The sequence below is a fragment of the Geotrypetes seraphini genome, chromosome 7 (genome assembly GCF_902459505.1).
Source record: "Geotrypetes seraphini chromosome 7, aGeoSer1.1, whole genome shotgun sequence".
Classification (NCBI taxonomy): Eukaryota; Metazoa; Chordata; class Amphibia; order Gymnophiona; family Dermophiidae; genus Geotrypetes; species Geotrypetes seraphini.
Genome location: NC_047090.1, coordinates 75,099,928 through 75,112,651, shown reverse-complemented (window position 1 = coordinate 75,112,651; position 12,724 = coordinate 75,099,928). Strand labels below are relative to the sequence as shown.

The 12,724-nt window shown below is 40.2% G+C and overlaps 1 protein-coding gene across 4 annotated transcripts in view; it reads left to right on the top strand.

The window, feature by feature from the left end:
* The window catches only part of ITPR2 (inositol 1,4,5-trisphosphate receptor type 2), a 665,265-nt gene that overhangs the window by 576,934 nt on the left and 75,607 nt on the right, over nucleotides 1–12,724 (top strand). For 3 of the 4 annotated variants that reach the window (XM_033951965.1, XM_033951964.1, XM_033951968.1), the window contains one exon: nucleotides 4,944–5,108. In XM_033951965.1, coding sequence (XP_033807856.1) covers nucleotides 4,944–5,108 — 165 coding nt within the window. Of the gene's footprint in view, nucleotides 1–3,223; nucleotides 3,238–4,943; nucleotides 5,109–12,724 lie in introns of those variants that run through there. The other variant, XM_033951967.1, reaches the window with a different exon arrangement.

Sequence of the window (12,724 nt, the reverse complement as noted above, 5' to 3'; positions counted from 1 at the left end):
ATTGCTTATGTGTTCATGATAAGAAAATTTATTATCGATAATGACACCCAGTATTTTTAAAGATGTTACTAAATCCAGAATAGCCTTACTGGGTCAGACCAATGGTCCATCAAGCCTAGTAGCCCATTCTCACAGTGACAAAACAGCCTGCCTCACTCTGTATGCTCAGAGGCTAGCACTGTTCTGGAACCGGAAGAGGTCATTGGAGGAGTGTGACCAGTAGCTATGCATACTCAGGTGTGGCCATAATAGTGGTTTATGTAGTGGGGATGAACAATGTCCAGGCAGACTATCTCAGGTGCTAAACCCTAGATCTGGGAGAGTGGTCCCTATCCCAGAGGGCATTCAAAAGTATTGTGAAACACTAGAGGCAGCTGACTTTCAATTTGATGGCGTCAGGAAATGACAAGAAAGTTTTTCTGTACTTCAGTTGCAGATTCAACCTGGTAAGTGCTGACATGGACACTCTAGTACAATCTTGGCCCTTACATGGGTTCCTATATATCATACTGTTTCATATACTTTGCAATTATCAGCAAGGAATCATTGCTGCTTACATAAGATTAATAAAGATTCATAACATTAACATCAAGGATCAGTTAATATAGAGTTCATGTCTCTCCCATGGCCAATGATAGGCTGGGTCATTTGAAGAATAGTAAAACATCACGGCCTGGTAGTTTTTGTGGCACCAGAATGGCTGCAATGCCCTTGGTATATAGATCTAATTCATCTGCAGTGGGACAAGTGTTCCAGGTTGTATCCACTTCCAGATGTTTTCTGCACTCTGTGCCCCAACTGTGCTTTTGTCCATGCTTATACATGGGTCATATAAAAGTATGTGATCTCTTGTCACCATGTGTACTTTAACTCATGTAACCCCTGAGGTAATTTTATAAAAGCACTTACGGACTAGATCCAGCAAATGGCACCCAAATTTGGGCACTGAAAATAATCTGCACTGAATGCTATTCTATAAATGGTGGTCTAATGTCTAAAGCCTCAAATAAATTCCTGGCAGATCGCTACTTCTGGCTAGCAGACACATTAAACAAAGGAAAATGTCAAGCTAAAAGAGGACACATCATTATCAGACCCATCATAAAAGACAAGTGTCACTTATCAACCTCACAACTACAGACCCATCGCACTAATGCTACTTTTCATAAAACTGATGGAGGGAGTAGTACAAATTCAATTGATGAATCACCTAGAACACTTTCAACTACTCCATGAATCTCAATCAGGCTTCAGACAGTCATTCAGTACTGAGATGGTAATTGCATCACTTATCACTGATCTATATAATCTACTAAGCAAGGGTCTAACATGCTCGTCCTCCCTGGACCTCAGCAGTGCTTTCGACCTTGTGGATCGTGACCTGCTGTTATCCTGCCTAGATTCCTATGGACTATCAGGAAATGTACTGAACTGGTTCAAGGGCTTCCTGAAATCTCACAGCTACCAAGTCAAGATTGGGGACACACTATCTATGGCATGGACCAGTGACTGTGGCATCCCACAAGGTTCCTCATTGTCACTCTTGCTCTTCAACGTCTACTTTGTTTCCCTAGGAGAACAACTCGGTAGTCTAAATGTCTCCTATTACAGCTACGCTGACGTCATTACAATCATCCTCCCTGTCGCATGCCTGACGCCCACAGAAATACACAGAATACACACCATCCTGTTTACAATAGAAAATTGGATGACCCACTTCAAATTAAAACTGAATACAGAAAACAAAATTCTTCTTAGCCACAGCCACCAATTGTTCAATAAACTCCATAGCCTTAAGAGGAACCAACTTTCCTATCTCTTCCACAATCAGAATCCTGGGTATGCTTCTAGATAGACAACTGTCCATGTCTGCCCAAGTCAACCATGTCACATGGAAAGGATTCAACATACTTTGGAAATTCAGATCCATCAGAAAATACTTTGACCAGGTGCCTTTCAATTCCTAGTCCAAACACTAGTCCTAAGCATCCTAGATTACTGCAACATCATCTCCCTAGCAGGACTAGGCAAACACTTCCAGAAACTAAGCATCATCCAAAACACCACAGTGAGGCTCATATTCAACCTGAAAAAATTCAATCACATCACACCTTTACCAGAAACTTAATTGGCTGAAAATTGAGAGCTGAGTACTTTTCAAATTCAGATGTCTCATCTACAAAGCTCTGTACGGTCTACTGCCCTGCTACATTGCCAATCAGTTCACATTTACCAGACCTGGACAATCTACTCGACCTCAATCATTCTTCGCCTTCCCCTCAATTAAAGTATGCACCCATAAGAGATTCATCAACAGACCCCTACCCTACCAAGCAGCCTCCAAAGATCCCAAATGGAGCCAACTGGTCAGAACTTCAACCTCATCTTACATGCACTTTAGAAAGCTCCTAAAAACACTCATCTTCCCCAAACAGGACGACCCACCTTAAATTTTCCATGAAAAGACTCCCGACCCACTGACTCTATTCCACATTGTTGCTCTAAGACTATAAACAGTCCTATTTATTTATCTCCCTCCTTATAAAACCTTGCTTAACCTCCCTCTATGCAATCTATACAATATTCAGTCCTCTCTCCATTGCTGTAGCTCCCTGATTCTCCTCAGCCATTTTTCCTGTACAATTTTGGGCACCATATATAGAATATAAGGATATATGTGCACATAAAAAAATCCTTTAAAAATTACTCCAATGGCCTCATATCCAGCCCCAAAGGGGGTAATTCTAGTGCCATACAGATGTAGCCAAGTCTGTATTGTAGTCATTTACGTGCATATATGAACATATATACATATAAATTACAATAATCTGGCTATGGAGCATTCTGTATTCACATGGGCAGAATTTGGGCAAAGCATAGAAATATAGAGAACTTAATTTACACATGTACAGTATCTCTCCAGTCTGGGCATGAGCATTTACACCAAGTCTGGCTGGTGTAAGATCTTGCGCATATTTATCTAGTTATACTAGTATTATCCAGTATAAACAAAAGTAGGCACCTCCTTTTCATTATAGAACAGGCACCCATTTATAGAATTGCCCTCATAGTGGATGATTTGAGCTCCAAAATCATTCAACCTGTAAGTATTTAGAAACAATTGTTTTACAGTATTTAAACTAACATGGATAAAAGTGAACTTTATCAACATTTTTTAAATTTCTAAATTCAGACTAAAATATTTTTCTTATTGATTGCGCAGTGGCACATCTGAAGGTAAGTAATAACCCTCCACTTACAGTAATGAAATCACTTCATGCTTGCATTTGTTGACAGAATGCTTTAACATTTAGCAAATGTTAGTGATACCATAAGAACAAAGAAAAGAGTAACTGTGTGCATTTTGTTGTAATGGGTGCATTTAACTACAATAGCAAAAAAAGCATGTGGTCTCCGTAGTGTAGGTAGGGACTAATAGCATGCAAATACACAGTAAAGTAATTAGGAATGATTGCTTTATTGGCTACACTGAGTGGCAGTGATTCACATGTTTTGCATGGAGTTGTCTTTGTTTCACAGAACACTGTTAATGATGCATATACCACTGAGCATGGAGAGGCAGAGGCAGTCAAATCCTGAGGTTACCCACTCAGTGGGTACATTTAGCACAGTTAAACTGTTATGTGCCCCAAATTCATCCTTATTCAAAGAAACAAGGCTGGAGATATTCCCTAGGTGTGGTTAAACTTTGTCCCGTTAGCAGATATGTTCAGCACTGTCTGGCTAAAGATGTGCACCTAAATCTGGTCAGCTGAGAGGTTGTACTAGAATTAACGGAATAACTTTATCCATATATACGCAGTGCCAGTCTTATACAATAAGTTCCAGATTCTATAAAAGATGCCTAAAGTAAGGCACCTAGATCGGTGCACCTAGCCAATCTAAGTGCTTCATTATCTTAATTGGCTTAATCAGTGCTGATAATTGAAAGCACCAATGAAAAACAATTAAAAATTCAGCTAAATCTTAATTAGCCTGTAGGCACCAAACACTTCGAGGTAGGCATCTACATGAGATGCCAACTAGCAAGCAGGCATAGATGGGGTAGTTTTGGGGTGGAGTTCGGGCATGGTTTGACTTAGGCGCAACAATACAAAGCAACAGGAGATTCTACCTTATTAAGGCAGATGCTCAAAGAAAACAGAGAAGGCAACCAGTGAAATGGATTAATATGAGTTTCATCTTTTGTTTTTCCCATTCACAGTGAAATAGATTAATGAGAACAGTGGATTAATGAGAAATGGATTAATGGGAGCTGTGCTTCTGCTAGGTCAAACCTGAGGTCCATCGTGCCCAGCAGTCCGCTCACGCGGCGGCCCAACAGGTCCAGGACCTTTGCAGTAATCCTCTATCTATACCCCTCTCTTGTTTATAAATGTCAATTTTTATTGTTTTATATTTGTAATATATTGTTTTAAAATCATTTTAAAGACTCCTGAGGCAGGCCTTCAGGCCGAAACACATATGTGTCGAGTCTTCATAGAATAAAGATATTGAGTCCCACCTGGTCACCTTCTCTGTTTTCTTTGACTTAGGCCAAGAAAATCCTAAATTCCACGGAATACTTGGATGGAGTTATTCAAATAAACATAGATAGACAAGATGCGTGATATATGTGTTTGCTTTGTAATAATTTAGATTTTGTTCTGCTCTTTTTGTCTTCCACTGCTCATTTTATTTTGGACCCCTAATTAGGCCAAAGTTATCATGGGGATGCTTATGAACATGTATAATGTTTGATATTTTTGATGCATTTGTATTCCTTTACAAATGGTTTACAACTGCATCACCTTAAGCTCTGATCCCATGAATTTCATAAAGGAAGCATATTTGGATATGGCTGTTACTTAAGAGTACTTTATAATAAAACCTTTTTTTCTTATTAAAAATGACCCTTCTGCTAACATGTAGTTTCTTTGTAGCTCTGCAATAAAGTAGTATTTCTGGTGAGTTTTGTTGGAAACCGTGGTACATTCACTCGTGGTTACAGAGCAGTCATCATGGATATGGCATTTTTATATCACGTGGCATATGTCATCGTCTGCATGTTGGGCCTTTTTGTGCATGAATTCTTCTATAGTTTCCTGGTAAGTGTGTGTATCTGACAGTTACGATAGAAACATAATCCTTAATAACTGAACGATTAATTGTGACCACATGGAGCATTTTCTGGGGGGAAAAAGACTTTAATGAGCATAATCATTAAAAATTGTAGTGCGGTATTTCCTTGGAGTCCAGCTGAGGCAACACCAACAACATCCTTTCTTATCTAGAAGAACAATCTTTCATAGAAAATGTATGTGTCATCATGTATTGGTAAAGGGTGGGGGAAGGAGAGACACAAAGGAAAAAGAGGGCTATAATTCACCATGTGGTCTCTGATTTCTTTTTCAAACTGACAATTAGCCAAATATATATGCTGCTGGGGTGTTTTTTTTTTTTGTTTTTTGTTTTTTTACAACACTCTTAAGTGCTAGGTAGAAATAACTGCTTTAATGATCCCATAATTGAACCGCCTTATGAACTACAGTATGTGTTTCTGTTTGAAGTCTCCTGTTAGAATATTAAATCCACCATGGATTTGAATTACTAAGGTTTTTTTTCACACTGCCTCTATAGGAAATAAAGCTTAGCAAATGAGGCCATGTGCCTGCAAGAGGGAAACTCCAATGCTTTTATCAACCTTATTTTAAAGCTTAACTTTATTCTGAATATAGGATTATTTTAAAGTATAGCTCTTATTTCCAGTAATCTAAGCATGCTCCCTTTAATAAAAATGATTGCGAGGCCTGCAAGAACTCATGGCAGCCAATCACTAGCAGCTCTCCACAGGGCAGGAGCACGGGAAGGCTGTTTCTTCTCCGGTTCACCACTGGAATACCGGGTATTGTAAAAGATATGCAGGATAGGCAGGAGGGAGGTAAATGAAGGCACAGTCATCTGGTACAGGAGGCGGGCAGGATTCCTCCTGTCCTGGACCACCGGGGATTTTACAGTTACGCAGGGAGATGGGAGGGAGGGAGAGGGTACAGGGCAGGGTGCAGAGCCAGGAAGGGAGGGGAGCTGGGTGCAAAGCCTGGCAGGGAGGGTGGGGGCTAGATGCAGAGTCTGGCAGGGCAGGTTGCAGAGCTGGGAAAAAAGTTAACTTGGTTTATATTCGGGTTGGCTTATATTTGAGTATATATGGTAGTTAATTTTCCACATAAACAGGTAACTAGGGTAACATTAAGAAATCTGTGTCTTCAAAAAAAAATTTTTTTTTGTTTGACAAAGTCCAGTAAGCCTCAAACCAACAACCTTCTGTTTGTAAGGCATCACCATACCCATACCCAGCTAACCTATGCAGTTACTTGCTGTGGGTTTGATTTATTTATTATACATATATCCTGCTAGATCCATAGTTCTCTGCGGGTTTCAAGAAAATATACACTATAAAATGAATGAATAAACATATTCATAAAGACAAAAATGTGTTGTTGACCAGCAATTAAAATCTCCAATCTCGAAATTAAAATATCTGCAACTATACTCCTTTCTCTTAAATACAGTCCATTCTTAATAATAATAATAATTTTATTCTTATATACTGCCAAAGCCATAATAGTTCGAGGCAATTTACAATAAGAAGAGCTAGACAATCAGCAATGATAGGTACAATGTAAAGACATTGAATACATGTAAGTAGGTTACAGAGATAAGAGGGGTTGGAACAATCAGCGAAAATAGGTATACTGTAAAGTCAGCAAATACATGTAAGTAGAGTACTGAGAAGGCCTGAGAGTTCTTGGTTACAAATCGGTTAGAGCAGTGTTCTTCAACCTTTTTACACTCGTGGACCGGCAGAAATAAAATAATTATTTTGTGGACTGGCAAACTACTAGGACTAAAATTTAAAAATCTCGTTTTTGCCCCATCTCCGCGAGCTCGATACCCGCAAACCATCTGATCCCATCTGCACAAGCCGCAATTATGATTTTATATTGAACGTATTTTATTAAAGTATAAAAAGAAACAATATTCTGAACAATTGTGATTTTATAAATACAAATATACAGAGCACGGACCAACAAAACCCCTGTCTCCCCTCCCCTTCACATATATCCCCTCTACTATCAAGAAAACTGAACAAGCCAAGTTATTATAGAATTCTACATAGAAATATCATGCTAACAGAATACTGCAGTCCCCAGTTATGTCTCTAGCAGGATATATATTTCAAATCTGATATATTCTAATGACAAAATAGAAATAAAATTATTTTTTCTACCTTTTGTTGTCTCTGGTTTCTGCTTTCATCTTCTTTTCACTCTTTTCCTTCCAGCATCTGCCCGTTCCATCCAATGTCTGCCCTCTCCCCCTCTTCCCTGTCCATCCAGCCTGTTCCTCCTCTCTCCTTTTTACATCATTCATTCCAGCTTCACTGCCTTCTTCATTTTTATCTCTCCTACACCAGATCTAGCATCTTTATCCCTCTCTCATTTCTCTGCTGACCCCCTTTCCAGCATCAATGTCTCTCTACTTTCTCATTCCTCTCTCTCCCCTTTCTCTCATATGATCTCTCCATTCCACCCTGACCCCCTTCCCCTCCTGTAATCTCCCTGCCAGCTGTTTCCTTCCTTTTTTCTTTCTCCCTTCCCTCCTTCCTTTTTTTCTTTCTCCCTTCCCTCCTCCCTCTATCCAACATTAACTCTCTTCCCATCCCTTTCCCTCCCAGCAGCATCTCTCCTTCTTCTCCCTTCCCTCCTCCCTCTATCCAACATTAACTCTCTTCCCATCCCTTTCCCTCCTCCCCTCCCAGCAGCATCTCTCCTTCTAACTCCCTCCAAGTCCAGTAACAGCTCTCCCTTTATCCAGCAGCTTCCCAGCCTCCTACAGTGTCTTCCACCCCTTCCAGCAGCTCTCAGTACTTGCCTGCAGGAAGTTGCCGGTAAATCACTGCCCTGGCAAATAGGAGAGCTGGTGGGAGGGGAGACAGCCACTGTGAAGGCTCCCCAGAATCTTGCTCGCACACGCTGACCATCTCCCTCCACCTTCACCTGAATCTGCAGCTCTCTCCGTTCTACTCGCAACTTCCCCACGGCCCTCTTCAGCAACTCGGCAGGGGCGGCGATCAAGACAGGCTGCCGACGTCGGGACCTTCCCTCTCTGAGTCCCGCCTATTTTGTTTCAACTTCCTGTTTACTAACAGGCGAGACTCACAGAGGGAAGGCCCCGACGTCGGCAGCCTGTCTTCATCGCCTGAGGCTGGGAGGAACCACAGTCGGCAGGAAATTTAACTGCCGACTTGATCTCGCTGGCCCTGTGCTGACCGGCAGAAATTTTCTGTGGAACGGCACCGGTCTGCGGAACGGCGGTTGAAGAACTGTGGGTTAGAGTATAAAGAGATAGGGCTTTAAGAGGTTACAAATTTGTTGTACAAGTTTGTTTTTACTAGTTTTCTAAAACTTAGATAGGATGAGGAGTGCGTAATAATGTTACCCAGCTAATTGTTCAGGTGACCTGCTTGGAAAGCAAGTGTTCTGTCCAGGTATCTTTTATTTGCACATTCACAGTACGTGATTTTGGACTATTTGCAGTTGCATCAATTGCAACCGATATTCCCCATTCATGCTGCTGTGCTCGGGTATGCTTTTTTTTTAAATCCTTTTTGCTTTTGCTTTCACTTCACGGTCAGGCTTTGCTTCCAGATATAGCCCCCAAGTGTCCAGAGAGTGAATTATCGAGTTTCCAAGTTTATTAAAAGATTGATATCCCGCTTTTACAAAGTCAAAGTGACTTACATAAAAATATAAATATCCAAAATTCTTGAGGGAAATTACAGACTGATCGACAGACAAAATGAAACAAGGTTAGACATAAGGTATGTAGGGAAGAAATACAATGTTTGATAGAAAAGATAAACAATAAAAGAAAATTACAATAGAGAGGGGAAGTAATCTTCATTTTGCATGAAAAGTGTCCACATTGTTTATAGATTGAAGGCGTCTCTAAATAGGAAGCTTTTAAGGCTGGATTTAAATTTCTCTAAAGATGATTCCTCGCGGAGAGAAGTTGGTAGTAAGTTCCATAAAATGCTGTGACCGAAAAAATTGTTTTTCGAGTAGTATCATAGAAAAGATGACGTAGGGAAGGGATGGCTAAGAGATTTTGAGAATTTGATTGTAATGCTTTTGCTGTGCTATAGGGAATAATCAATCTGTCTAGGAACCCTGGAGAATAAAATAATTTTGTCTTAAATGTTAGTAGTATAATTTTGTAAGTAATTTGATGAGTGAGTTGTAGCCAGTGAGCTTTTATTAGTAAGGGGGTCACTTGATCAAATTTTTTTGCTTTAAAAATGAGTTTCACAGCTGCATTTTGAATAATTTGTAGACGTCTTAGTTCCTTTGTGTTATTCCTTGCTATAAGTAATTACAGTAGTCTAGGTAGGAAATTGCTAGGGAATGAATCAAGATGTTTACTGAGGACATTTCAAGAAGACTCAAAATAGAACGGATCACATGTAATCTATAGAAGCATTTTTGTACAATGGAACTGTTCTATTGGTGATAAGTTAGTTTTTTTTTATCCAATATCACACCAAGAAGTTTGATAGAGTTGGAAAATTGAATTGGGATGGTTTTGAGATAAATAGGAGCAATTAGATGTTTACTGTCATTGTAGGAGAATCTACTTGAGAACCAGAAAGTCACAGAGTCCACAAACTAATAAACCCCAGGAAATGAGTTCATTAAGAGGTCCGAAAGGGGTATCAGACAGCCCTACAAACCAGTGAAGTTTGAGGGGGATACACTCTTCATATACCCCACTGTACCTCCTCCTCCATGTTAATTCTTTTTCTATTTATTTATTTTATTTTATCTTATTATCTTTTTCTTTGTTGCTTATTAAACATTTATACTGCTGGAGCTATATTATAAATACTTAGCTTTCAGCCTTGATGTAATTCCCCTGAACGCCATTCCCCTGAACGCCAACGCGTTTCGTGTTCTTTGTCAAGGCGACATGGGGAAAGCTGAAACCCAGAAAAACATCATAATTAGCATTCCACTAATAAATTTTTTCTACTACTGAACTCATAACTCTCCTATTGCTTCAATATCTTAGCTTACCTACTAAGGTGAACATACTCTGCATACTGCCGCTAAGCTTATCACAAGACAAGCCGCGGCGTCCAAACTCTGGACTTAAAAACTCCCACCTGAATGACGACATATCCGGGAGGAACTCATCAGATCGTACTAAAAACTGATTAGCCTACATTTAAAGAGACAGCACGATGTTAAAGGTCCGATTGAGCTAACCAATCGGAAGACTCATTGAGCCCCTTGGGGGACATAGTGTCCAAAGTGAACATCCACCGGAGTTCACATCGGTTTAACCTACGGGCAGTGTTCCCACCCTCCCACCCTACAATAATAAGATCTAGAACACGCCACTTCAAGTCCTTTAACGTGTGTCTTACAGAGCACAAATCCAGAGTTTATACTCGTAATGAATCCTCCCCGCTTGTCCGTCACTGGATAAGTTGTGGCCACACGTTAAAGGACGTGTTCAGGTGGGGGTTTTTAAGTCCAGAGTTTGGACGCCGCGGCTTGTCTTGTGATAAGCTTAGCGGCGGTATGCAGAGTATGTTCACCTTAGTAGGTAAGCTAAGATATTGAAGCAATAGGAGAGTTATGAGTTCAGTAGTAGAAAAAATTTATTAGTGGAATGCTAATTATGATGTTTTTCTGGGTTTCAGCTTTCCCCATGTCGCCTTGACAAAGAACACGAAACGCGTTGGCGTTCATGGGAATGGCGTTCAGGGGAATTACATCAAGGCTGAAAGCTAAGTATTTATAATATAGCTCCAGCAGTATAAATGTTTAATAAGCAACAAAGAAAAAGATAATAAGATAAAATAAAATAAATAAATAGAAAAAGAATTAACACGGAGGAGGAGGTACAGTGGGGTATATGAAGAGTGTATCCCCCTCAAACTTCACTGGTTTGTAGGGCTGTCTGATACCCCTTTTGGACCTCTTAATGAACTCATTTCCTGGGTTTATTAGTTTGTGGACTCTGTGACTTTCTGGTTTCAAGATATTTCAAGCTATTATTAAGCGGAATTGGTTGTTAGATGGCTCAATTGTAGGAGAATAGCATCTCTTTTGATTTTGAGCCATACTTCAAGTGTGGTCCAATGCAGGAACCTAACCCTATTTTCCCAATAGGATCCATTGTTCACTTTCCACACGATTTTGAGGTGCAACATGTACCTACTGGAACCTAACCTGTATTTTCTCATAGACTCAATGTTTCGTTATTTGCGATTTTTGGTAACCATACTACTGCAAATAATGAGAACGAACTGTAAAACATTCAAGTCTAAAAACTCCTACAATGGTTCACTAGAACATTCACTGAGTAGGGCCATAAGTGTACATAATTATAAAACATTGGTTTCAACCTCTATTGTTATCTCCTTCTTGTTATAACAGTAAGGTATATCTGAAAGGCACAAGTGTGAGAAAATAAAAAGATAATAAATGAAAAACAACAAAATAGGAGATAAATAAGTATGACTAAGGGCACCATTTTGGGATACATCACTGGACAGGGCAAGAGCAAATTGAGATCGCTACAGCCCCACCACCACTGGACTACCAGGGTATCTATGTGGTAGATCCTGCTAGAGAGTGGGAGACCTTTTGAGGGGGTGGGAAGTCCTAATGGGGGGTTTAGAATATGCTCTGGGAATGGATTTGGGATTTAATCGGAAGGGGGGGGAAGGTTGGGGTTGAGGATATGCTTGAGGGTGGGGGGGAAGGCTGTGCCTTTGCTGCCCAAAGCTTCCAAGACACTGGAGATGGCTCACAAGCTGCATTATTCTTTACAATGGTATTCAACATAGATTACTGAATCTCACAGTAAATCAAAGTGTAGTAAAAGCTTGCCTTTTATCACACTTTGATAACTTATTTCCTTAACCTTACATTGCCTCGGGACAAACTTAGATTGTACCTGAGGTCAGAAAAAATACCTACTGTATCTGAATGTAGACAGCTCCAGCGGCTTGCAGGTGGTGCATAAGAAATCAAATAAATAAAATAGATAAGATAAAGTAACAGGACTTACACAGAAATAAGAGGGAAGAAGAAAAAAGTGCACATTGAAGTGCAAGAAAATGTTTTCAGCTGCAGTTAGAGTACTAGAAGTGAATGTGTAAATCCTGCTACAGTAAGTTAGTCTTGCTACAGCTGGTGTTGTCCTTCTGTGTGTTTGTCTGACAGACTAATAAGTAGCTTTTTCCATTAAAGCTTGGTTCAGGAGAACAGTCAAACTTGTACCTGTTTTCCTGAACTAAAAATAGTCATGCCTTATTTTCTGGTAGTACATTCCAGAGTGTTGGGGGCTAGTCCAGAGAGGAGTCATCGGTGAGTGTCGCATCATATGATTTCCTTTGGAGAGAGTGTGGTTAAGGATCGTCTTAGCTGAATGAATTCCTTTCTAGTTGTTTCTAAGGGCTCCTTTTACAAAGCCACATTAGTGGTTTAACGCGACTAATAGTGCGCGCTAAACTGCCAGCTGCACTAGCCACTACCGCCTCCTCTTGAGCAGGCGGTAGTTTTTCGGCTAGTGTGGGGGTTAGTGCATGATAAAAAAATCATGTGCGATAAGCCGCTAACGCGGCTTCGTAAAAGGAGCCCTAAGTCTTTTT